General features: G+C 43.0%; 1 protein-coding gene and 1 long non-coding RNA gene across 2 annotated transcripts in view; one reads left to right on the top strand and one right to left on the bottom strand.

Moving 5' to 3' along the window:
* The window catches only part of LOC108245115 (activin receptor type-2A), a 45,398-nt gene extending 31,106 nt beyond the window's left edge, over positions 1–14,292 (bottom strand). Inside the window, exon 1 of the mRNA XM_017431775.3 lies at positions 13,401–14,292. Coding sequence (XP_017287264.1) covers positions 13,401–13,455 — 55 coding nt within the window. The 5' untranslated portion in view covers positions 13,456–14,292. The remainder of the gene's footprint in view (positions 1–13,400) is intronic.
* Positions 14,293–22,920: 8,628 nt separating this feature from the next.
* LOC119616717 lies at positions 22,921–23,391 on the top strand. The gene is made up of 2 exons (XR_005232705.1): positions 22,921–23,091; positions 23,284–23,391. It is a non-coding gene; the product is annotated as an uncharacterized LOC119616717 (long non-coding RNA).
* The last annotated feature ends 3,926 nt before the right edge of the window (positions 23,392–27,317 follow it).

The raw sequence follows: 27,317 nt of genomic DNA, 5'->3' as shown, positions 1-27,317 counted from the left end.
TAAAGAGAATGCATATCACCCGCCACCTTGCATGTCAAAGCTTTAAAGATCAGTTGATCCGTTCGGGGTGACCCTCAGCTACCACAACAAGCTTTAGCCCAGGAGATTAGAGCCATATATGTGCCAGTTAGCTGTGGCAGCCATCTTCACCCAATGAGTTTCATTAAAATGCATTCAGTAGTTCACGAGCTATTTTGCTGACAACCTCCAGCTGCAATAAAAACAGAGTTGAAGCTGAAACACCTCAGCTTTCAGGTCTCCCCTGAAGTTCATAAATATTACGGAAAACAATTAATGTATAAAAGCTGCACACAGATGGGCGGGGTCTTTAAAGGGAGACACACGGATGTGCATCCTGTCCATGTATTGATTATTGAACTATATGAAATAATAAAACAAGAACAATATAACCTCTTTGTTGCTTCAAAGAAGTAAAAAATATATCTGTGTTGAATGTCAGGAAACAGAACTTTCTCTGCAGGATATTTGATCTTTGATGTAGTCGAATTGGCTTTCTATTATTCCTCTGACCCATTGTGTTTCAGCAAATGTGAAACATGATCATGAGTAATTTCCCTTCTGAAGTATTTCCTTTCATGAGACGGTAAGTAGCCCGAGCCGAGCGACAGCACGGACCCCCTTCCCCCCCCCCCATCTTCCTGCTGAAACGACGGGTCAACCAGCACTTCACCGGCGCACAGAGGCCAGACTTCCAGAGAGGAAGCTGAAATCACAAGCATCAGGTCCGCAGCGCTGGCACGTTGTTAGCAAAGGGAGAGGTTTTCACAAAGATGGAGAGGTTCTGCTCTGAAGTCGGCCCAGGGAGGTGCGTGCTGGGTGGGAAATGACCACCAAACACCTGCCAAATGTCTGAGAAATTTCAGCTAAGCCAAGCCACTTTGGCAGGTAGCCAGCCGAGCGCCTGGGGGGATGTTTGTTCCCTTTACTCTGAAGCTACAGCTGCCTGGTGATACAGAAAAAAGTGTTATTAATGAGGGACTGTTGGCTGAGCACGACGGCTTATTAGAGCCACTTAGAAGGGGGGAAAAACAAAACCCTGGTTTTTTTTTTTTTAAGTTTGGAGATTAGAGTGTGAATGGTGGGAATAACGTCGATTCTATCTCACAGAACTAGTTTCAATCCTTCACAATAAGCGTCTCAAAGAGCCAGTAAAAGTACATCCAAGGCTGTCAGACAACAAAGGTTCAGGAGCACAGCCCAGTTCACTTCTTCTGGATTAAATCCTGAAACACGACTCATTTCTTCTCTCTGAGACTGCTTTCTGTTAACTCTCACCCCCAAAATACAAGAAATGTCTGAAAAAAGCAGACCCAAAATGAATCAGGTGTACATGCAAATGCTTAGTGTACAGCGCAGTCCAATTTATTGTTCTGGTAACCAGGATTTCAGAAATAAAGTTTAATATGATTGGCTGTGGAGGGTTCATATATCGACCAAATTGGTCAAAAGAGGAGGGTCTGGACGACCATTCTGACGTCCTGGTGTTTAAATATGTTACCACAGAAACCCTGCAGGACGCTTTAAAATGAAATGAAAGTAAATAAATTTACACTTCCATCTCTATTTATTTCCCTGAGTTGCCGTGTTGCACTGTTGTAGCTGAGGTTGTGTTCCTAAACTTCAGATTCACCTCGCTGGAAACAAACCGTAACCCCCACAGGAGGAAACGCTGCAATAATTCAACAAGGTCGTGCAGCTTGTGACGACCTTTCCCTTCATGCCTTCACATTTCTGGCTTTACTCACGGCTCATCTCAGGGTCACTCGGTGGTCAGAAATGTAGAGAAAGACGCGTTTAACAGTAAAAACCCAGAATACGCGAGTTCATTATCAGTCAATACCTGCAGTGAACGGTGACATTTCAGACTTAAAAGGCTTCCATTAAGCATGTTTTGCCTGCTAACGCGTGAAGCGATATCTAATTTCCTATCTGGAGCTGGTCACAGAGCCAGGCCCTCTGCAGACTCGTAATGAAGTGGCATTTTGGCAGGCCAGGCCTGCACTCGGAACTGCGAGCGCTGAAGTAGGTAAACAACCCATTCATCAGGGCTTTTTTTTTGTGTGTGTGTGTGCCTGCCAGGAGCAGGGATTGTTCGTTATGATGGAATTTGTTCTAAGGATCAACTTATCATCTGTGTCCGGGCAGGGATGAAACGCTCCGCAGGTGATGTATGGCTGCTCGGGCCGCCGGCCTGCACGGGCATCTGCGCCATGGCACGGGCGTTTCAAAAAAAAAGAGGGTGAGTGATGATTTTTGGACAGGCTTGAATAATGGAGTTAAGCTGGGGGGACAGGGGTCAAAGTGCTATCTGCAGAGCTGGCCTCATCTCTTCCCAGCAACGCTTGTTGTTGCTGCTGATGCAATTTGACACTCCTCCCCCACATACGTGACTCAAGACCCAACTAAATACAGCCTATGCATGTGTGACTAACAGCATACATGTGCCAGAAAACCTTTAATCATAGTAACGTCGACGCCTTGCTGAATTCACTGCAAAAAAATAAAAAACCTTGTCATTAAAAGAGCTTTGAACATCACCGTCAGGAATTAGTCATTAATTTAGTCAGAAATGGTCTGTTTTTAAGGTGGAGTCGAGTCCGATAAGCTTTTTCAGAAAACATGAATCATATAAAACTGCACGCAGCTTCGATCAACAGTTTCTTCATCCTAAACGTCTGACGTCATTTCAGATGTTCTGCTACAACCCTGTCAGCACACAGATGTTGCTCAAAACGGATCATTTCCCGTTCTAAATTTACTCGAATCTAACCTCAAGAGAACAAAAACACACACAGAAACAAAATGTTCAAGCTGTGTGTAAAAACACTGGTTCCAGCTCCTGATCCAGCAGAACCTGGTCCAGCTCCTGATCCAGCAGGTTGTAGAACCTCCTCCAGCAGCAGAACACTCAGTGGTTCCTGTTTGTCTCTCGTGGTTGTGGAGGAGTTGTGGCCCACTCTTCTTTCCAGCGTTGCTTCAGCTCATTGGTTCCTGCTCAGCTCTCTGAGGTTCTGGTTCTGTTGTAGATTAGCTGCTGTGTTTGGGATCATTGTCCTGTTTGTCGGACAGATGGCCTCACATCAGATGGCCTCACATCTGACTCCAGAATCAGCCCAAACCATCAGCCCTCCACCACCGTGCTGACAGCTGCAGTGCATTCTGGGTAAACATCTGTCCTCTGGTCTGGTTCTGCTCCAGAAGTCTTCTGGTTCCTTCGGGTCAAGCTGCCATGTTGTTTTTGGAGAGGAGGCTTTAACCTTTGACCTTTAATCTGCTGACTGAGGCCTGTAGAGTCTGAGATGGAGCTCATTTCTCTGAGCACTGCATGGTCTGACCTTCGGGCTGAATCTGTCTTAAATGTCTCCTCTTGTGAATAATCTTCCTCTCTGTAGACTGATGGACTCCAAATAGTTTGGAAATGACCTTTGACCTTTCCCAGGTTGATGGGCTCCTCTGAGGTCATTGCTGATGTCTTTCCACCCTGGCGTTGTGTTAACACACGCCTGGAGCTCCAGAGCAGCAGAACCTGCTGATCCTGAAGCTCTGAGCTCCTCTGGAAGCAGATTTTACTCACAGATTTTCTGTTACGTGTTTTTATTCAGACCTGAATAATTTTAGATCCCGGTAAAGACCAGATCAGGTTTATTTTGTTCTCCAAGTCGAAACAAGCTAATTTTGTGGCGTAAAGGAGCATCAACGTGTATTTTTATATGTCAAGTTATCGTATTTGGTTTAAAACAAACAAAAATACAAATAGCATCTGTCTCATGACTCAAAGTAATGTCTGAAGCTTATCCAGCTGTTAAAGATTAACAGTTAATTTCTTTTTATTATGATATATGACATGTAAAACAATCTGAGTTCAGTAGAAAGAACGTGTTATTGTAAAAAACAGACCCCCCCACAGAGAAATGTTATTTATTGGCTTCTGTAACGTTTATTACCTTCATAAAATCTAACCTTTTTTTTTTTTTGAGTCCCACATGTTGTTGAGCTCTAAGCTGAAGTTCTCAAAAGATGTATCAAATCTCAAAATTAAATACTTAGAACTAAATGTGAACAACGTCAGGACGGAGCCAAGACTTGAGCCTCAACCAGGGGTGCCCAGTCCTGGTCCTGGAGGAACGCCGTCCTGCCCGTGTCCCTGCTCTTTAGTGGGTCTTTAAGTTCTGAAGAAGACTGAGAATTGACGTGTCTTCGGGGTCATGTGGGGTTCAGACTGAAATGTTTTGTAAGCTGTCAGGTCGGGTTAGAGCAACAGGCAGAAACAAATGAGTCCGAGTTCCAGTCGTCCTTCTGAAGGTTCTCTGTCGAACAAACGCAGCAGGGGCTGATGGGTAGGAACCCGGCTGGGGAGTCACAATTGTACACCATGTTTGTTTGTTTCTCCTCACGTCTCAACATAAACGAACAAATAACCACATCCCTCTGTCTGGATGAGAGCCAGAATGGCGGCGCGGCGCTTCGGGCGTTGAGTCGAACCTGAAGTGTTTTCGTCACCTCCAGGCAGGGAAAATCGTGAATCATTTTTTTTTGTGGCGTGCAACGACTACATCACTCGCCACTTCCTCCCAGAACTCCAGCTGTTCTGTTTCCACACCTCTCCTCCCTCTGAGCCGTCCGTCACTGAGCGGTGTGACACGGGAGGCGTCTCAAACGAGCCTGGTGTGGACTTAAACACGAATTTAAAGAAAACTGGACGAGTGGAGGACCAAAGAAGAAGAGCTGAAGTACATCTACAGCTGCTGAAGAGGATCTACAAGGTCCTGAATTAAAATAGATATAAAATATACTCCTGTTGGAGCTAAAAGATCTATTTTCTGTCTGCCCAACAACAAAGTACAACTACTTACACGCGACTACTTGCCGATAACAAGTACTATTACTAGTATTAGTAAAAGCAATCAGCAGAACCTCTAATTGCAAATTTAATCTGCTCTAACAGGTTATTTGTATGTTGAAAAAGTGTAATTTTAACCCTTTTTTCTTCAATAAATAACTAGAATTAAAATGTCCCCCATTAAAAATAACACCCATCATGTTTAACAATCACCACTGTGGTTATTTTCAGCCTGACGGAGGCAATATTGTTACCCAATACCATGACTAAAAGATGAAATATAACCAATAATAGGAAAGGGCAGTGTGCAGAGTTCGTCTTTAAAAGACATCCAGCTCGCAGCAGAAATGATAATAAATAAAAGCCTAAGCCGAGAATGAGCTTACCACCTTCCCTGGTTGTTGTTTCTGATTAAGCAGCTTGTTAAGCAGTTTTTCAGACTCATCAGTGACCCTTGGTGAAAGACTGATAACCACAGTCAGTTCGGGTCGTATCCAGTCTCCCCGTTTCGTCCTCTTTCCTCAGAAGGGTGCAGACTGACGGCGGCGGCGGCTGGCTCGGGTTTCCCGGGTCGATAAGTCCTACACTTCTCTCACGCTTTTCAATAATGTCCCTTTTCACCCAAACGATGATGATCATGAAAGCTGAAAGTCACGCTGCGTTAAGGTGGAATCTGCACCACTGTATCAAGCGCACGGTTTAGCTAAAATAATGAGTTCACCGCCGTTCAAAATATACCAGTTTTGAGACTTAAAAATGCTCTGTTTCAATTTTCATCCTCCATCCGATGAACTGGTAAAAAGGCTCAGGTTACCTCCTACAACTCAGTCAGTTTTATAGATACTGAGCTGAAATCTGGTGTGGTAGTAGCTGAGAGTCATTCTGAACACAAACTCTTCATCATTACAGCGCCAACGCCATCATTTCTCAGAAGATGAGACTCACACTCTGCCATGAAAGGAGCCGGGCGATGTGCAGGCCTTTTTAAAAGGAATAAAGCTTGGAAACACAAAAGTTTTTCTGCCTTTTAGGACTTGCAAAATACTAAAAACAAACAGACTTCTCCAGACTGTTTAGGACCTCTGCTAAGAAACAAAAAGACTACAGAAAGGGTCAAGATTCACTGCTTGGATCAAAGGTTTTGTATATAAATATGACTTTCTTTAATGATGAGGTGTCCGCTCACAGCCTGTTTTAAAATCCTGTGGTATAAAATGAATGCTTCTCAGACAAATCTTCACATCTGTTATCTATGCAAACGTGAGCGCTGCTGGTGAGATGTGCATCCCACCCCCCAGCGAGCTCCTGGCCGGCGCAGATAAAGATTTTTTTATACCATTTATATCTGTTTGACCAACACGGGCAGCAGCCCACGGCGAGGTTATCACCTCCGTGTGTATCCCACTGATGAAATCAGGCCTCCTGCGATGCAGGAGGGAACTCGATCGACCCGAAGAATCCTAATCATGAAAAATTAGAGAAGAGATGCGAGGAGACAGAGTAAGAGAAGTTATATAATGAGACTATTTGCATTTTTTCCCCTCCAGCAGCAGCGACTGAATAAACAGAGAGGTAAGAGCCTCAGCTCGGAGACACGATTTTACAGCAGACAGTAATTTCACAGAGCAGCCTGGAACTCTCTGGAGTGCTACATTAACGCTCAATCAGACGCTGTTGTGACATGGCAGGGGTGGTTGGCTCCGCGAGCCGGGCACAAAGACTGCACTCTTTCCACGGCGGTGAGGGGGAGGAGAGGAGGGCTTTAAAAACCGCCGCACTCAGCAACTGAATTCAATCCCTCTAATCCTCGCTGGTATGCCCGAGCGCGCTGGTCTCCGCCTCAATTAGGGCCAACAGAGCCGGTCTGCGGACAGGTCGGGAGCCTCTTCCTGAAAGCCCAACACGACGATGCCGAGCATTTTTTTTCTCTGAACAACGAGCAATTTAAAACGCACGGTGGAAGGATCCGCTAAGCTCCACACATCCCCTCTGTGCTTAAATTGTTTGGACGTATTTGAAGGGTTTGTTAAGAGCCACTCGGGCTTAAAGCTGAGGTCCGTGTTGAATCTGCAGGAACACTGCACGGGCATTTCATTTCATTTTTATAAACCAAGCAATCAATGAGCGCAGAATGAAGAGGAGGAAGAAGACGAGCCATTATATGCAAGGAGATTGGATCTCTGTCGGTCCGGGCCACTTAAGATGCAGAATCCCCACAATCCACTGCTGCAGAATAACCGAGCCTTGCAGGTTCGAAGTCGGTCCGGAGTGGGTCCCGGGCCGCATGTGGCCGTCGGGCGTCACGTTTTTCAAACCAATAAACACCAGGGCCAATAAATTCCAGTCTTCCTCGCGCCCAGTCATCGGATGACCCCGCTGACTCCAGGCTTTATATATTTAGTGTAAACTAATGACACGGCCCGGTCACGAGGCACAGCGGCCAAAATAAAACAGACACTTGTGTATTTTTAATTGGGATTAGATTACCGGAGCGGCAGGGAGAGGATTTGACTTCACCGAGGCAAAGCGCAACCATCAGAAGGGTTTAAAGTTTAGTTTGTTTTCCTGTTTTTAGTAACATTTATACATTTAGAAATGTTTAACTTCATTTAAATGAGCTGAGATCTCTGCAAATCCTGCAAAAACTTTGTGCCATTTGAAAGACTTTATCTGTTTCCTTATCTCTGTGTGTCCCTTTTGTCTTTTTATATCTTCTTAGAAATCCGTTTGGACTTTTTATACAATCTTTTTATGCATCTTTTATCTCTTTTAGTTCCCTTATGTATGCTTTTTGTCTTCTTATGCGTCCTTTTTATATACGTCTGCCTATGTTTTGTTCCTTCTTTCTGCTTTTCCTGTATCGTCTCTTCTTCTTTTCTGTCTTTGTTAAATATTTCTAGTCATATTAAAAGTTCAGGTATTAGTCAACTCACTTTCAGCTTCTTCAGCATTCGCGCTTCATTTTCACAGAGAACGCTACCTGTTTCTTGGTTTATTTTAAAGGACTTTAAGGGACGAAACCAATCCCGTCCCGTCAAAAGCGAGCCGGGGCAACAAGTGAAAAGACAAATGAGTTACAGAGCTAAAAGGCCTTGGACGAAGCAACAAACAGACACTGGAAACGCTCCTGATGATTCTCGTGTCGTTTCTGAGTAACAAAAGCAAACAGCACGACCAGGGGTGAACGGCGCTCACTGCCCCATTCCCACACTGTTACTTCTCAGCCGTGATAGGAGGTGGGAAAAAAAAAAGGACCTTCGTGACGGTGAGGAATCTTGGCAGAAGATGGCCGAAACAAAAAGGAGGAGGAAGCCTGAAGCAGGCGAGGACTCTGGAGAGCGAGCCTGAAACAAGAGCGTGATGAATGTGGAGCTGGTAGTTTTTAATCAAGGATCAAAGCAGGCGCTCTCCGTCGGAGCAGCCAGCCAGTCTAGACTGAAACTCTCCCAAGCACATAAAGCAACATCTGCAGGATGCATTAATTACAGTAAAGGGCCGGCGTGGACCGATCTCTCGGGTACATCAAGTGGTCTAGACTAAGATGAAACAGTCCTGAAGATCTTTAAAAGTGTCTGGCTGAAATCTTCACCAATGGTGATGTTTTAATCCAGATCAGTCGGGGTTAATAACACTCAAAGAGGCAGCTCCGAACCCGTCCTCAGCGCAGGGAAGGGTTTCAGAGTTTTACATTTTATCACCAGCTCGGTTTACAAAAGGAAAACCAACAGCGCAGCTGAAGCCATCTTGCTTCGAGCTTCTGTTGCTGCTTCCTCTAAGGAGGCTGAATTAAAAATGTATGACTATTAGTCCCTTCGCCGGCTCTACAATAAGAGGCCTGCATTTGCTGTAACCTGTTTGCAGAGTAGAATATTCCCTGCGTCTGCCTCGGACACCCACACCGAGCCGTGTTCTCCTGCAGCTCCTTCACCTCTGTCCTGTGAGGCAACATGAGTCCACGGATCTCATGAGCAGGCTGAGACAAGCCGCCGCTGCCAAGGAAAATCCCCTCAGCCGCAATTAAGGTGGTTGGGTTTTTTTTAATCTCGTTTAATTGTAGCGAAAGTTTTGGCAGCCATTCATGTGGCGAGCGGGTTTTAGGGAGCCTTAGGCCTCCGAAACCTCGCTGTAAGAGTTCAAAACCGTTCCCCTTTTATCTCGTCTAAACAAGACAAATCCAGTAAGCCCCGTCAGAAGATGATTTAGGCTCGACTTATTTCAGTGACCTAAGTCAAAACAAACACAGCAAGTGCTTCCGAAGCTCACCTGGACCACGTTTGTTTTGGTTTTTTATTGCCACATCTACATTTTGAAGCAAAACATTAAAAGTAGAACAGGTGAATCTGCAACTCCTGCATCACCGAAATCCATCATCCTCCGCGTTTAACGCACAACACCTGGCCACCGGCTAAATTTAAACAAGCGCTTCTGTCGCGATTTTTCCAAAACCGGCGCTCGCAGCACGCCGCACGAACCGGCGGGGCGCGGAATGACACGCAGTGGTCTGAAGAGTCGGGGCCCAGTGGGGAGAATCAGGCCCCCACCTGACCTTAAACACACCTGTGCTGCTATAACGCAAGAAACAGGTAGGAGGAGAAAAATGGGACGAGAGCTGGAAGCTCAAAAAACCAAAAAGAAAATCAACAGAATCAAACTAACCTTCCTGGAGGGAAACACACACTGCCTGCAGATGACTCTCAGCTACTACCACACCAGATAATAGCTCAGTATCTGCAAAGCTGACAGAGTTTTAGCTGTTTTTGTGTTGGCTAACACTGATCAAGCCACTTCCATAATTTAAACAGTGATTTAAACTCAGGTACAAAAAATAAATCCATCAACATTTGAAGCAAAGGTCTTTAAAACGTTCACCAAAACTGAGCTGCAGCCAATTATGAGGCTGTATATATATATATATATATATATATATATATATATTTGTAGATGTACAGCCAATGAGAGTTTTTATTAAAGTCTGGTTCAGTGGTTATTTTGCTAACAGACAAACAGGGCTTGACACCGACAATTAATTCCAAAACCAAGAAAGATATCCCCACAGGAAAGTCAAATTAAAGCCCACGTTTCGAATAGCGGCTGTGTTTGCTGGCAGAATATCCCACTCAGCAGCGCCCCTTTTAAACCCAAACAGTCCTCGTTTCAACAAAGCAGGAAGCAGAAACCGAACCACCGGATCAGCGCTGCCGAGGATTGGAGAAGGTGAAATAAATAAATAAATAAAAAGAGCTGCTCCATCTTCACCACTGTATTGATGTAACTTTACACCGGTGTGCAGGAGGATCGATGTCTGTGTGAAACTGCTGCAGAGAACAGGAGCAGAAGATCTGAGATCTGAATCCTGCAGAAATCCAGACAAACTACAAGCAAAGTCCTCCTCCTTCAACCGGTTTACACTCATCAGATACGGCTTCAACTTCAGGGCGAAAACCGTCCGTCCTCTGGATGTGACGACACCGATGAGGGCGAACTGTAAATATTTACCGGTTTGACACAGAATCCAAGGCAGAGGTTAAGCAGATCCGGCACCCGGTTACCAGACGCTCGAAAGCAAAAAAAAAAAAAAAGAAAGTCCCCTTCAGGTTTTTAGGATCCACCTCGAAACAAATAAAAGACGCTCGTCCTCGACTGAACAAGAGTTCATATAGAAATACTCCAATCTTCATCATCATTAAAGCAACTAAAGGCACAGCTAGAACCGCCACAAAGATTACAAAACTAAAACAAACACAAGCGAGCTCAAAGTCACCTTAAACACCCAAACAGATTCTGTTGATTTGATAGCATGATTGTGATTTAATCCTGTGTCAGTTTCTGTATTTAAACTCGTTGTTCTTAAAAGTTTCAGGCTCTCATTGGGAAGAACTTTGGGTTTATCTGTGCATGAAATGCTCTTTATAAATAAAGTTTGATTCATAAACTGAGATAATCTCACAGTGAGGAGAGGACGGCCACTGTTGTGTTTGCTGACATGGATTAGCTGTGGCGGCCATTTTCACCTGAATTAGCTCTCAAAGTCGATGGCTTGTAGAGGTGCATAAATAGGTTTGTTTTTTTTGCATTATCACCCTTTTCTCTTGGGTGGCGGGCGATAACAAAACCCAGAACTGCATCAGCAACGACAACCTAATGCCTGAGCACCGTATTTAACAGTTGATTTGTATAAAAATGAAATAAAAAAGGGTCCAGTTTGATGACTTTTCCCCGATTTATCTTTTTTGCGGTTCAGGATCTGCATCATGTCGTCATCCGTCTGTTCAAACGCTCGTTATCGACGGCAGACTTTGACTTCTGCAGCATAAAAAAATGGCAGAATTACAACAAAAACCAGTTCCTGAGTGTCAGAACATGCCGTCGCGCGCCTGAAATAATCCACTCTGTCTTTATCTAAGGTTTCTTGGTGTCGTCGCCAGCCGAGCCAATTCAACTTGGGTTTCACAGAGAGTTATTATTCCACCTCAAGTGGAAACCATTCATTTCTCCATTTCAGACGGTAATGAGCAAGTAGGATAATCATCTGCTACACCTGGCTCACACTCAGAGCAACCCTGACTATTTCCAAATTTGAGAAACCTTTTCATTTTCACCCAAATGCTCAGAGGCACTCCAGGGCTCGCCGTGAAACCGTTCTCCCGCCACTCGAGAGCCGACTTCCCTTCCTGACTTCAACGCGGTCGTGGTGTATTTTCGCTCACAGAACCGGTTTTGTTCTCCTGCACAAACATGCAAGCGCCGGTTTCGAACAGACAGAAATGTGACAGAAACCTCACCTCACTCCCTGCTCCATTTTTTTTTTTAAACGCTTCCTCGCACACGTCAACCCGAGAAGTTCTGCCCCCGGGTCAAATCTTTGTTTTGCAATATCTCTGGTTAGGCAATCCCCCCCCTTCCCCTGCCGCTGCCAATCAAACCATCAGATAACGCAAACTGCCGCTGTCAAATCTGGAAGTTCAAATCCCCCGGTTTGTAATCTGGCACCCTCCAGTTGTGCGAGGAGGTTGACGCTCGTCTCAATCTGCCACCGGTGCTCGCACCCGGCCGGGGACTCGTCCACGCGAGTCCACGCCGTCTGAGGAGGAAGAACGAACGGGACAATTAGGAGCCGAAGCCGCTTCTCGTTTTGATCAAACAGCTTTTATTTCCTCTTGGCACAGGTAAATCTGAGCAGCGTTTCCTCTCTGCGGTGAAACAAACCAGTAAAGGCAGCTCTCCCTGTCACGCAAGAACTGACTTTTAATCCACCCACATACACAAAACACTGTTGTGGAAAAAAGACAAAACCACAAAGCACCCCCCCCCCCCCGGATGACCTTTTGTCTCATTATCACCTGGCTGACATTAGTGACTCGTTCATCTTCCATAAACACAAAACACGCCGCAGAACGGAGGCCCAACTCCATCCCAGACGCCTAGTTTAGCTCTCCTCCTTCACAGAAATCTACTTCTTATTCAAACCCTTCAGTCAGAACGCTGGTAGGCAAATATAAACACCTTAAAGGTGCGTTTTATTAAATCTGAAGTGATTATTTTCTACAAACCCAGTCCTGCTCCTCATTTAAATCCAGCCCATCCAATCTCTGTGTTTGCCTCATCATCTCACGGCGAGCGGTTGGTTAGTTTAGTATATATTTTTTGTGCCGTATGCCATAAAAAAGCTGCCCAGATGCAGACACAGACCAATGTCGACAATCCCACAAACAGAAAATGTCCTTTTTTACAAAGACGCCAGGCTTTTAAAACAAACCGAGCTAACCGAAACACGTAAAAAAATAAATACTGCAGTTTATATTCACTGCTCGTATTAAAAAACAAGCCGGGTAAACGTCAGGAACTTTACCAAACAAGTCATTTCTAAGAGCCGTATATAAAAGGACAATAAAATAAGAAATTTAAACACAGAGAACATCGTCGATCCTCTTCTGGGACTGAGTTTAACCATCCAGTTTCTAACGCCAGAGGCAAAGAACCAAATACGCTGTGCTTCAGGCTGGGTGGTAGTAGCTGAGAGTCATCCCTGACACGCGCTCTGTTAGCAAAACGCCTCACGAGCCATTGGATGGACATTAAATCAAAGACTTAATTGAAAAAGAATCACCGCGTTGACACCTGCAAGCCACCAGGTTTCCACGTTGACCCAACTCAAGATGGCTGCCGCCCCGTTTTGACAGATTTCAGGCCAGAACGTGGTGTGGTAGTAGCTGAGAGTCGCTTTCAGCCCGCGGCGGGCACGGAGACGACGTGCGTGCTTCAATGTGTCTGGTTATTTCGGGCGAAGAACGGGTTTGAGGGTCGTTTACCTTGCAGCAGCAGCAAGCTGTAGCACTTCCTGCAAGAGTATGACAACAAATATGGGCTTCTCATCGTCCCACCAGTTCCTGATGAAGTTGAAGCCATTTGTAGAAGCAGACCCCCCCCCCCCCTCAATCAGACAAGGAGGCTGCAGAACAAGCTGTGCATTTAACTCTGCAGAGGACACACACACACACACCCTTCAGCTGACAGCACACCCAGACCCCCCCACACCCACCTGAGGAGCAGGAGATGAGGAAGACGGCGAAGGCCAGCTTTGTAGCGTCTCCCATTTTCCATCCGAAGCCGATCCTCGCTCTCAGAAAGGCTGTTTTTAAACCAGGAGAGCCCGGGGAAAAACGATCCAAAACACAAAAAATTACACAATTAAATGTCCCGCAGCTCCAAACAGGAGCACAGTCTCTGGAAAAAGAGGCATTATAATTAGAAAAAATAGTCTAAATCCAAAATATTCCAGGTTTTGGGGGGAGGAAGAGGAGGGTGATGAAGAGGAGGGGATGGTATTTCCAGGTTTACAGACAAACAAAGGGCGACCTGGAGCCGGTGTTGTGTGTTTTTAAGGCGTGCAGCACCGTCAGGAACACCTCGCTTCGGTTTCCACAACAGCGGCGCACACAGCCGAGCCTCAGCCGGGCAGGGCTAACATCCATCTGGCTGCAAATCCAGCGCGCTCCGCTCCCCGATCAAACTTCTCCTCCGTGCGGTCCAGAGCATCGCCTCCCCGCGGTCCCCCCTGCCTTCCCTCCCCTGGAAACCCGGCCTACGCGTCCTCCCGGCGTGGAAAAAAACAAAAACGGCCGGTTCGAACCGTTCGTCGTACTCCGAGTGGAAGCCCCTCGGCTCCGTCCGGTCCGGCGGGGGCTGCCCGGCCACAAGCCACGGATCCGTCCGCTCCGGCGGGGAAGCAAACGAGGCTCTCAGCGGCGCGATAGTCCCCTCCAAAGTGACTCAAACACCCGCCGCGGTTCCGAAGAACTTCTCCCCGCTCCGCCTCGCAGGTTTTACGTCCGAATTAACAAGTAAAAACCGGCCCGCAGACACCGAGTCGTAGGACGAGCTGGATTTTCCAAGTCCGTCTCCTCCTCTGGTCGGGACAATTTCAAGATGGCGTCACTGGATCTGGTCAGTCTGCGTGGCTGAAGCACGAGGCTTCCGGTGAGCCTTTTCAAAATAAAAGCTGAGCCGTTGGCGTTTAAGATTCGTCTTTTTCTGAAAGACATAAATAAATAAAAAAACACACAAATGCTGTTTCTCCACGTTTAGTTGTTTTATTTAAAATTATATACAGGACCTCTTGACAGTCAACCAGACCAGAAAGTAAAGTTTATTTATGATTTATTTATTTAAAGCAATTACAAATAGCTTTGCTTAAAATAGTAGAAAAGTGAATACATTAAAAGTTATATTAAAAAATAATAAAGAAAGAATCTACAATGAATAACACTAAAACCAGAGACAATAAACAAAACAAAAAAAGCTATTAAACTCCTACAATGACTTAAAAAAACAAATTTAGGATGAGATTAATATGAGCTCCATCCACCTCTGTGGACCAGCCTGGACCTCAGGACAACACAGTAACAGGAGACATTTTCTGCTGTCCTTTGCCTTTAGCTCACACGTGTCCATCTGTCCCTTGGGGGATGGCCTCCTGCTTGTTTTAGACGTGTTCTTGCTTTAAAACATCTGCTTTAAATGAATAATTTGTGAATGTGATTCTGCAGAACTTGATTTGTTGAGGAGGTGATTAAACCATTTGAATCAGGTGCATTGGAGCAGGAACACCTGACACTCCCAGGACAGCGGAACCTCGACGCCTGGAGTTTGACACCCCTGATTCACCTCACTTTCATTCATCCAGATGGTGGTATACTTTCCAGCTTTGCTCTGTGAATTTCAGACCTTAAACTGACAAAATTACCTGCTTTGGACAAACAGCAAACATTATGGGGTGCTCCAAATTTAGGCACCAGAAACAGTTTTTTAAATTAAATTAATATATATATTTTTTGAGCCGTTATAACGACAATCTATTTAGGCTTTTTAGCTGAGACGCTGGAGATTTTTAGATAAGTCGTTACCTTGAAGAATATTTATATTATATTTATATAGTTTAGCTTTGACATACATAGCTTAAATCGTCTTGTTTTGGTTTCTGTTTCGCATTAGTTTGAAAGTCAAACCTGCGCACTTCCGGTGGATCTGGCTCACTTTAGCCAGCTTTACTGAGCGGCTTTACGAGCTTAGGGATTGTTTTTGTTCGGGAAGGACGCTTGTTTTTCATTCCTGCGTGCTCCGTTGCGAAAAGAGAGGGGCGGTCAGCACTTTTGAAAAACATAAAAACAAACAAACACATAAAAATAAGTCACCAAATCAGCACTTTGATGACAGCAAACCTTGTTTTTTTAGACATATGACAGATCATGTTAAATTAGATCGGTTTATCTGTCCTGATAACAAAGCAAATGTGAATTAAAGCCACTGTATGAGCTCCTATAGTTATATTTTATAAAACATTTCCTATTTTCCACCAAGGACAAGCCCACCTTCAGTCAGCTCAACACAGACTGTATATACACACCACAGCCTCATGCTATTTGCTACTATAAGGTCACATATCAGATGTCAACATGTGTCGGGTGCAAAGTAATAAATGCTGAGAATGCCGTGAAGCACAGATATAGGCTTGGCCTGTTTCCAAATCTGTGTGACACTAATCTCTCTAATAGCCCGGGGCAGATCTCCTACTATAAGCGCTGCTCAACGATTAGGAGGTCAAAGGTCTCGGGGGATTTCTCTGCCAAGCTGGAAGCTGAGTCACCTGTTCTATATCGGAGCGTTAGCTTTCATCTTCTGTGAAATACAACGACTCTGTTTGTAGCTTAAAGCTGGAGACACCTCTGCATTCCTGCAGGCAAGGGGTTCTGTTTATGGCAAGACTTCTGTGGATTTAGATCCCAACTACTCTGCACTAGTTCAACATTATTTAACAAACACTCCTATTAAGACTTTTTAGAGGGGGTCACGTGACCAGAGACAAGATGGCAGCTTAGCAGAGAAGCTACCAACTTTCTTTAAAACCCCTTAAAAAGACTGTCAATGCCTACTAAACAAGGAACGGTGCTGATCGAGTCAAACAGTGTGATATTTTTACTTGCAGACGCAAAATGAATATAAGGAAAGCCCCCCGCCAAGTTCACGGGGCAGACGACAACATGGCGGGCGTGGCAGAGGGTGAAATCAAACCAATGTGGTCGGACTTCGAAGAAAAGCTCCGTAACATAAAAACAAGACTGACCAAAATGGCAAATCCATTAACTACATTTGAGAGTACCGTATTTTCTGCACTATAGGATCCACTGGGTTATAAGGCGCGCTGTCAATGGATGGTCTATTTTCAAACTTTTGTCATATATAAAGTGCTCCGAATTATAAGGCGGAATCAGAAAGAACCTGTGCATGTTCGACGTGAGGCCATGGAAACCAGACCAGACCGGAGCGGCGCTGGTCGGTCCGATTCTTAACCTTTCAAGAGAAGCAGAAGCAAAGGAACACGCTGCTTACCTCCCATCAACTATCTGAAACGTACAAAACTCCTAAATTACTTTTCTTTAAATGTTTACAACTCAGAAGGTACAAGTCAACCAGATCCAGACGGACCGGATCCCGCCGTTATCAAAAATAGAAGAAATATCTTTTGGGCAATTAAATGGGAAAGGTTTCCTCTCGACATATTCTAATTTATTGATGTCTCGGTCAAACTGCTCGGCCGTGGACAAACTCGGTGCACAGAAGATGTAAAAGAAACAGATTGGAGCGAGGCTTGTCTAAACAATGAAGTCAGGATTTAAACCACTTCAGTATAAGTGGCTGATATACAGGACTTACTGTATTTACCCTGTTAGGATCTGTACTTTCTGAGTTCTTTTAGGTCTTCTTCATCTTTCCCCTCGGGTAGTTTTGCTCGCCCTCAGTGGTCCTCCTCGTCAGCCTGACGCTCCCATCTGCACCTGCCTCTCGTTTGTATCACTCACCTGTTTCCACTTCCTCCTCAGGGGTGGATTGTTGGTCAGTCAGGTCTACTGTGTCAGGTCTACTCCTTGTGTCTCGGAGATCCGCCGTAACGTAACTCTTTGTTTTACTTTGTTAATAAATCTGTTTGCTTTTAAAGTCCTCACGTCCGCCGGCATTCTGGGTTCCAACCTTTACAAACCTGATAAACCCCCTCAAACCAGATTTATTTAATAAATGTCAACATGATAAAGGAACAATTCTTCTCAGCCACTGGGAAAGTCAAAAAAAAATCCAGAAATTCTGGAAAGAGCTTATCAAACACTCCAACATCGACATTCCTTTGAATGTCAAATTATGTTTCCTTGGAATCTACCCGGAGGATTTCACACGAACACAGAGGAGAAACAAACTTTTACAAGCCAGGAGAGGAACTGAACTCAGCTGGTTACCAAACTATGGATAGATGAACTTTCAGGATCGTTTGGTCTGGAAAGACTAACTTCCATTAACCACAGGAAAACCAGAAGACCTGAATGTTTGTTTTGATTCATGGTTCAGTTGAGATCTTCGTTCTTAAGATCCATCCCAGTTTGTCTGGGATGTAACAAACAAAAACCAAGAAAACAAACCATTCTTTAGCCACCAGTACCATTTCCCCACAACTAGTTGGAGCAGAAGTCATACTAGTCAGTCATTTTGCTGCACTAGTTGCCCAAATATCCCAACTAGTTGTTTTTTTACTGCACTAGGTGAAGACTTTCATATAAATTAAGTAGTAATAATCTGAAACTCATGCATGTTAACTAGTCACCACATACTGTATTATAGGTAGTTAACTAGTGACTGTCACGTGTGTGCACTAGTCAATTAGTGCAACCAAAAAGTTAACTAATCAACTACTAAACTCTAAATGCTCACCAGATGACTAATTCTTGGCTTTAGTTGTTAGTGCAGCTAAAAATGTCAACTGTTTAACTAGTGTGCCTTAAATGCTGACTAGTTAACTAGTAAGCCCCCCAAAACATTTACTAGTTGACTTGAGCAACTACTTTTGGCTTTACTAGTTAACTAGTAACACCTAGAATGCTCAATAGTTGACTAGTTAAAGATTACTTATCCCTAGTATGCATAAAAAATGTCAACTAGTCTACTAGTGTGCCTAAAATGTTAACTAGTAACATTGAAAACATTCACTAATTGGCTGGTGTGACTAAATTTAACCTTATCAGTTAACTACTAACTTCCAAAATGCTCACTGGTCGACTAGTTAAAGCTTTTTTAGCCTTACTAGTTAACTAGTGGACCTAAAAAATGATAAGTAGTCAACTAGTACGCCTAAAATGCTGACTAGGTAAATAGTAAGTGCCACACATTTACTAGTTGACTAGAGTAACTACTTTTGACCTTACTAGTTAGAATGCTCAATAGTTGACTAGTTAAAGCTTACTTATCCCTAGTATGAATAGAAATGTCAACTAGTCTACAAGTGTGCCTAAAATGTTAACTAGTAACTTTTAAAACATTTACTAATTGGATAGTATGACTAAATTTAACCTGACTAGTTAACTATTTAAAGCTTTTTTTAGCCTTACTAGTTAACTAAGTAGACTTAGAAAAATGAGAAGTGGTCAATTAGTTCACCTAAATTGTTGACTAGGTAAATAGTAAGCTCCAAACATTCACTAATTGACTAGGGTTACTAAATCTGGCCTTATCAGCAAACTAGTAACACCCACAATGCTCACTGGTTGACTAGTTGAAACTCTTGGCCTTACTGGTTAACTAGTATGCCTGAAGATGTTAACTAGAGTGCATCATTTGTGTCAACATAAAGATTTTTGATGTTTACTAGTTAACTGGTCTGACCGTCACAGTGCAGCAAAGTGACTAGTATGACCTCTGCTCCAACTAGTTGGGCTAACGCGGCACTAGTAATAATGTTTGTGGTAAGAGGTTAACTAGTGAAATCAAACGTGCAGCTAATGCAGAGTGGTTGTGACTGAGTGGGTTAAAATGATGCTTGATTTTAAGGTTGTAGAATAAATGCACTAAAGGCTTGCCATAGATCCTTCGGCTGCGGTTTCCTGGGCGCAGATTTCCTTCGGGCTCAGGAAAAGCCGGTGTTTCACATTTTCCTGATGTCAGAGAAACCAGCCCGCGGGACGCTGGGAGCAGAGCTGCGGTCGCCATCCTCTGGTAATCAGATTACACTTGTCCTCAGGCTTTCACCGCGTCACAGGAAGTTCTTGCTTTAACAATAGCTGCGTGATCACCTTATACATCACCTGCTGGCCTTAAGGTGCTGCAGATCAGCTCCCAGATAAGGTTTCTTTGAAAGGATCTTTGCACTGAACAGAAACGGTCCCACTTTTCTGCAGACTTCACCCGTTTGCTGCCTTTTTTGTTGAAAAATTGCACAAACGTTTGAACGTCAAAGCCTGGACTCTGTGTTCAGCTGTGACAGAGGAAACAGTGGCATGTCAAAGAACCACGCTGGGCGTATATTTGTTTTCCTTTGAGCGGGGTAGACCTTCGGTTCTGCTCCTGGAGATTTATTGCCCAACGTAATCCCATTACTCATCTATCAGATGCCAAATCTCCTCTAATAGCATTACACGTGCCTGAGTTACATATGATGATGCTTGCTAATGAGAGCTCAGCAGATATACTTTACTGGAACCAGTGGACCTTGTGCACAGAGTAACCCCGTGGTTCTGTGGCTTAATGGACTCAGTATTGAGTGTCGAGGGAAGTCAAATTTATCGACAAAGTGCTTTTAACAAAAAGCAAGTTGCTCACAAAGTGCACTGCAGAGCAACAAAAGACGTAAATATCTCTGAATCTGTGAGCAACTAGGGAAATGTTAATAGTGGAGGGTTTATAAGTGACAACGAGAGCTGCGGGACAGAGCCGAGGTCGACTGGACACTTTAGGATTCAAGCATGAATGATGGATGGAAGGATGGAGTTTCCCACGCAGGCCTGAAGTCAGGAGGCACTGTTGCTCCTGAAGGGCGGCTCTGAACAATAGAAGCTGATATATTTTTACACTTATGCTAAAGGAAGAAACCAGAAACCCAAATTCCACCATAAAAACACCAGAGTTAGGTTCTCTGTAGAAAATAACCCCAATAAGTTGGTTTGTTTTTGTCTAAATGACTGTAAGCCGCCGTGTTCCTGCCAGAGGGATTCCTGTTCCTAAAATGGACCCATTCCTGACCAACCACTGTCCCATTGTCCAACAATCGGCATGGATTCAGACCAAACCACGGCTCAGCAGACATGTGAACAGCTGTGCCAGATGTGGAATGATGAAGTGTGTTGTTGTTGCCTTTGTAGGGCCTCTCCTCCCAGCCAGAAGGTTGCAGGTTCGATTCCTGGCCTGGGGGTTTACATGTTCTGGGTTTACTCCGGGTACTCCGGTTTCCTCCCACAGAGCAAAAACTGGTAACAATAAATTGTCTCCAGGTGTGAGTGAGAGCGTGAATCGTCTCTGTGTCCCTGTGATGGACTGGAGACCTGTCCAGGTGTCCCCCGCCTCTCTCACAGGGACTGCTGGAGACAGACACCAACTCCCTGGGATCCGGAAAGGAGAAGCAGGTAAAGAAAATGGATGGATGGACAACGGTTTGTGTGCAAAGCTTACATCAGTTATTACACTCATGGTTAAAGATCTGCCGTCAACGTTGTCCTGTCTGCTCAGTCATCATCGCCGTGGATCCATTCTTGGCCCATTATTGTTTTCCATCTTTATAGGTGATGTTGTGGAACAATGTGAGGACAAGATATACGTTCTTCATGTTCCCCTGAACCCTGTTTTCTTACAAAATATGATTTTATTTAACTTTTTCCACAAAGGTAAAATCCTGATGTTGTAGCTGGAGAAGTGAAAGTTTATCTGTTTGTTTTCCTGATGATTCTGGTTTTGTTCATAAAAAAACCATCTGCAATGCACTGTGACGTGAAATCCAAGGGCAGCATAAATAAATAAAATAGGATTAAACAACTTGAAATAAAGTATAATAAAAAATATAAAGAGTATCATAGAAAAAAACTAACAAATATTAACAATTTTCATGTTTTATTAACAGTCTGTTGGTGGAAAAATGAGGGAAAAAGACATTTTCATCAAATAAAATCATAAAGAGAAAGAAATACAATAAATCTTGAATTAAATTAAATCAAATTATCACAAATGAATACATTTTATAAGTAAATTACTTGCAAAAATCATTCATTTCAGTGGAAATTAAATCATAATAAATTCAAAGAATACATTTTTTGCCACCTTTAATGCCAGCTGTTTGTATCAAAACTTTAAAATAACATTTATATTTAATCTACATTTACACAAAATAAAAATCACAAAGCAGAAAATAAATTAACAAATTCTGAAAGTAATTTTCATGCAAATATGCATTTAGGTGAAAGAAATGCACAATAAATGAACAATAAAGGTCTAAATATAAACAATAATGTTTCTTATTATTAATTATTGATATAATTATTAATATTTACACATTATTTGATTGTTTCTTCACCTGTTTTTCAGAGTTTTAGTGTTTATCTCTGTCAACCCAGACTGTAATTCCCTACAATAATGGGGATAATTGATTACCTCGTTAAGGTGCCACCTGTCAGAAGGTGGCGTGCACCAGGCAGCGAGCGAACGGCGTGTTCCTGGAGCCGACGGGACGTGTGACGGCTGCTGCAGGGAAACATCTTCAGTTTTCCTGTTCCTGGAGCATCCCTGTGGCCGGCCTGGGGTCCTGACATTCACCTGCTTGTTATTTTGAAAACGTAACGCCTCCATGAAGTGGAGCCTTTTTCAGGCGGATGGTTTCCCTCTCTTTCAGAGGAACATCCTGTCCCGCAGCAAACTTCAGCAGCAGTTTGAGGAATTTGAGTTAAAGGTGCTGACTTTGTCTCCAAATTCCCCCGCATTTAAAGCTCATCCAGATATGAGCTCAACAAACAGGTCTGATCCACGGACAGCTTAAAGGATCTGTACGTGTCTTTAATAAATGTGACACCTTCAGAGGGCTCTTTTCAGCCTGTGCATTGATGACGAGTCAAAGCTGCTCTGGGGGAACAAAACGGGATTTACGCATCTAAAAAGCGAGCGGCTCTTATTAATGTCAGCCATAAAAACACCAATTTAAAAAGCTGATGAGCAGCCTTTGTTCCTTTGTGAAGGTGGAATTCTGGAAGATGGTTTCAGGGGTTTATTCCCATTCACTCCAAACACTTGAGAGGGAAGTCTGGGATTTCATTAAACTGCATTTCAAAGCACATTTTCAAGTGTTTGAAGTCACCATCAACTCAGAATCTCTGATATAAAAACAACGATTATGGAGGAATTTTCTCTAATCGAAAACTTTACATACAAGCTCAAATATATCCAGTAATATTTGGTTAAATATCTCTTAGTGAGACACTCCTGGATCCCAGGCTGTCTGTCTCCATCAACGAGCTTCAGGCTGAATTCTGGCTCATATTTAACCGCTCTGGTTTTTGGCAGAATTTATTCAAATCGGTTGGTTTCCTGCAGAAACGCAGCTTTTAATCACAGTCCGCAAATTTCCAATCGGGTTGAGGTCGGGGATTTGGGAAGGTCTATCCGGAAGCCTAATGGGAGCCTGATCCATCCAATCAGAAACCAGTTCTGATGATTCTGTTAAAAAGACCCTCAATGTTGTCCGAGTAGTTTAATTTCGGTGTTCGGTATAAATGTTTATTACTCGTCCTTTTGTCCTTAGAGCTCACCGTAGTTAGTCTGACGTCATCACGTTACTGCGTCCAGTGTTTTAGCATTGCTAACGTTCGGGAGCCGAACCACCGCGGGGAGAGACGTACCGCAGCATTTGTTTCTTTACGAGTGTGCGTCATTTAAAAGTGAGTTATTTGTTCGAATGCCTATTATTATACGTGTTCGTTCCGAGCTAACGGCAGTGTATATTGTGGAACGGTGCGCGAAATACACGTTATTAACGGTGGAGGCGGACTTACTAGCTTACGGCTAAGCTAGCCAGTTATTGTTCTGCTTATTACGGTGAAACTTAATTTCGGTATTTGTTTATTTTACAGAAAAACCACACGCGTACGGCGACCCATGCTGGCAAATTAAACCACGCTGTGTATGTGCTCATCCCTGTTCAGTATTGATGACTCAGTTCGAATACAGAATAATCGAAAGGAGCCAGCCTCGTGTCTTCATTCTCCTACATCATCACCCATCCTAACACCTTGTCCTGATCTGATTCCTGGCTGAAGTAGTGTTCTAGCCAACACTCCAGGTTGAGAGCGGTGATAAACACGGTCCAGTATCTTATGATCCGTTCCCAAAGCAGACTCACCTACAATAATCACATTCTTAGTTTTGGTCATTTTCTATGTCCTGTTTATGCAGGATCATTCAGGTAAATGTTATAAAATATATCCTGATGCATGTGTAACCCGGGTATAGATTTTAAATTTCTATTCTCTGCAATTTCACTTTTAATCCCCCTTCTGTTCAGAAAATCCCGCGATAGTTAAAACCGTTGATGTATTGGCATCTGTTCTTGCGGGACCACTGAGCAGCCAATCGCTGTTCAGTGTTAGAGTCATGTGTGCCACCGTAGCCAATTTGGTAGAGTATATCAGCTGGAGCGGGACGGTAGAAACGATCAGAACACGCCAGGAGGAACAGGGCTGTGGGAGCCATTTACCCTTTGCGGAAAGAAGGAAAACTATGTGAGGATCTGGATTTCACTGCGGATCTGGTGAGGTTCTGTGTGCTATTTAGCGTTAGCTTATTGCTGACGTTAATTGGTTGTTGTGTAACAATGAAATGATCACTGCTAAGTAGATGTAGACAACTGTACTGCCTCTGAATTTGAGACTTATAAGGTGCTTTAAGTATTTATTGGACACTTGTTGGATTTTTTTACATTTTCATGTTAATTAAATTATATGATGTATATTTATTGAATTTCTCATGAAGTGTAAGGTATATTGAACCTGGTATTTATTTATTGAAATTGATTGGATGTATTTATTGTGCGAAGAGCGCTATTTATGGAATTGTGTGCACACTAGGATGTGATTATATGTTGGTCCTGTTTCATCATGCAGGCCAGATGGATGGCGAGCTAGAGGTCCAGGCCTAGAGCCTAAAGGAAAGATTGCACTAGAAGTGCCAGAAGAGTACTGTTTCTCCTGCCAGTTGGTAGGAGACTCCACGCAGCTAGCTGAACATTTCGTTCCAACAGGACGTTCTTTTTAGCCGGACCTGCACTACACCAAGTAGTTTGAATAACCTGCTTGGAACCTGGATTACCCTCAGCTTGGGTGAAAGAACTGAGGGGTGTGGGTTTGTGGGATTGGTTCTTGTGTTTCGTTTTGGGTGTTGTTTGTTTTTTTCATTTATTATATGGCCATATGATTTCATTTATATTGTAAATATGTATATATTTCTCCACTTAAATACACGCAATCAGCAACTGCAAACTTTTTTTAGTCTGTCTGCTCATTCATGAGTCTTGTACCTAGACTGCTGAGATCTAGCCCATTTGACACTGTTTTGGGGTTTTAACCATCTTACTCTGATAGTGCGGCATATTATTTTACATATGCTACACATGCTCAAAATATGCTTGCAAAATATGGATCTGAATCTGTCTCTTGTTATCATTTTGGCTGGAAGGGAGACAGACAAAATGTGATTCTGTTTCCAGTAATCGTTCTCTAAAAAAAAAACACTGGATCACCTAGTTCATCAACAAAGTCCTCACTGTCTGTCCCAGTCTAAACTACACCCTAATTTTAAAATCTAAATACGCTAAATATCACCAAACACATAAATCACTCCCGCGCTCGCTTTAGTTTTTTTTGTTTTGTTTTTTGGTGCCACCAAACTTCCTTTAATTTTTGCACCTCTTTCTTCTTCTCCCTGTGGATTTTTGGTTGCTTGACAAATAACGTTGAGCCTCTGTCAGATTGGAGAGGAGGGGGTGTTTTTTCATTCGGCTGGGTTGGGAATGAGATCGGACGGGGGATGGGGGAGTTTTCTCCTGTGAACTCCCCGGTTTTGGCGCTTCTCGCTCCAACACGCTGAAAATATGAGACGATTTTCAAAAAAAATATATGTGTCGTGAATAATTTATCATAACTCTGGTTTTCCTTGACCTATCAAGATAATTTAAAAACTGGTGTAAATCTTGAAGTCTGGACGTTCAAGATAGATTAAAACAAAGTTTCTGAGAGGGCGGATCTTTCCCGCTAGAGTATTTTAACCCTTTAAAGTCCATGCACGCTCTGGAGCCTGCTCTGGAACCCGCTCTGGAACCTGTGTCGACCTGAAAAGGTTAATGGTACAAAATGTTATTTCTCAACTGAAGTTTCTCTTTACGGTTTTGTCTTTATTTATGTTTTGTCTGCTGGACATACTGAGCAAAAATGTTTTTTTTCTCAGGTTACAAATGTGAAACAAAATCAACAAGAGGAAGACTTTCACACAACAAACACAAAACAAAACTGCATAATGAACTGAATTCCAGTCACCCACCAAGGCTTTCTCTTCAGTTTTGGATATAACTAGGGTATTCAGATTGCTGGTGAGTTAAAAGACCTTGGGACAGCAAAAAAGACTTAATGTCACTCCTTTCCAAGAACATATCTAAAACATGCAGGAGAGTGGCCCCAGAGGAACAGAGTTTGACACCTGTGTATTAGACAAGACAGAAAATTCGTTAAAACATTTGAATAATTTTTCATATTGAATATTTGCACACAAATAATGATTAACAATCATTTATTATATTTCAAAAGCTTCATAAACAAATAGACAAATTGTGTTACAAGTTTTCCTTCTTAAGCCTTAGGAAAGCATGTAAACAACCATAAATAACTGATTAGAGGTTTGCAAGTGTATACATGTAACTCAAAACAATCAAGATTCACTCAGATAAGAATGAACTTTGAACAGCTGCAGAAAGATGACACTAAGTTCTTTTAAAATATATCAAGTTATTTAAAAAGTCATTCAGATATGGTAACTTTAAAAACTCAGGCTGTTAAGTGAATAATATGTTGAAGGATTCAGATATTTAGGGGGAGTAGTTGGTGTCACATTTCTGCACACAAATAAAATCAGGATCATCAGCTGAAACTTACTCTGAGCTAGTCAGATATATTTGTGCACAATTTGCACTGAACAAAACCTAAAACAATTAAAACATTCACCCTCTTCTGTTTCTGCATTAATTGTGATAATCATGTTCTTATAAAAGAGAGAATAAACATAAGAATAATAGGAAAAAAAAACCCTATCAATTTAATTTGGAAAAGCTTCATATTTTACAATATTATAAAACACACTGTCATGTTGGTAGGTTTAAAGCTTCCCTGGATACATATACACTTTGAAAGGATTCAACCAAAAACTGGCAAGTTTAGGAAACAGGAAGTAATAGCAGTGATATGAAACCAGGAGTCAAAAATGGTCAGAAACAGTGTCTTCAGTTTAAAAGATATATTAGCCTTAGTACTAAGGGAGACACTCCTTACTAGCTCACAGCAGGAACACTAGAAAATGTCTGAGCTAAATCTCTCAAACATAGCATTTTAACCTGAACAAAGAACTGGCCCATCCTCCTTTGGTCATCTTTCCGGAACCCTGTATATATGGACTTGTTTTTCTCCATCTTATGCAGGTGGTTTTCTTCAAGTGGGTTTCGGTTCCTAATTAGCTGACTCTAGACCTCGTTATCTTTGTAGTTTGTACCGGCAGTCATGTACACCACAAACTCACATGATCTCACCAGTGCATGGTTGCACTCATCCTCAGGATAATACAATCAATAGAATTACAGAACATTAATACACGATTCTAACTGGTAAGGAGCGTCTATATTAGTGTTTCTCAACGGGGGCGGTGTTGAGAGGATGACGGGGGGCGCTAGCAGCAATATTTTCAAAAAGGGGACGTTGATATTCTTTTGGGGGGCGTTTGCTTGAAGATAAAGTTTACACAAAAGATTCACAACAATATCAGTTTAAACTTTGAACTACTTGCAAAAATATTGTGGCCTAAAACATTCAAACCGTTACAGAACTGCAGCTGTATCGATGGTGTTCCT

Source organism: Kryptolebias marmoratus, linkage group LG23 (assembly GCF_001649575.2).
Source record: "Kryptolebias marmoratus isolate JLee-2015 linkage group LG23, ASM164957v2, whole genome shotgun sequence".
NCBI lineage: Eukaryota > Metazoa > Chordata > Actinopteri > Cyprinodontiformes > Rivulidae > Kryptolebias > Kryptolebias marmoratus.
Note: the sequence above shows the minus strand (reverse complement) of the source record. Positions and strands in the feature narration are given on the sequence as shown.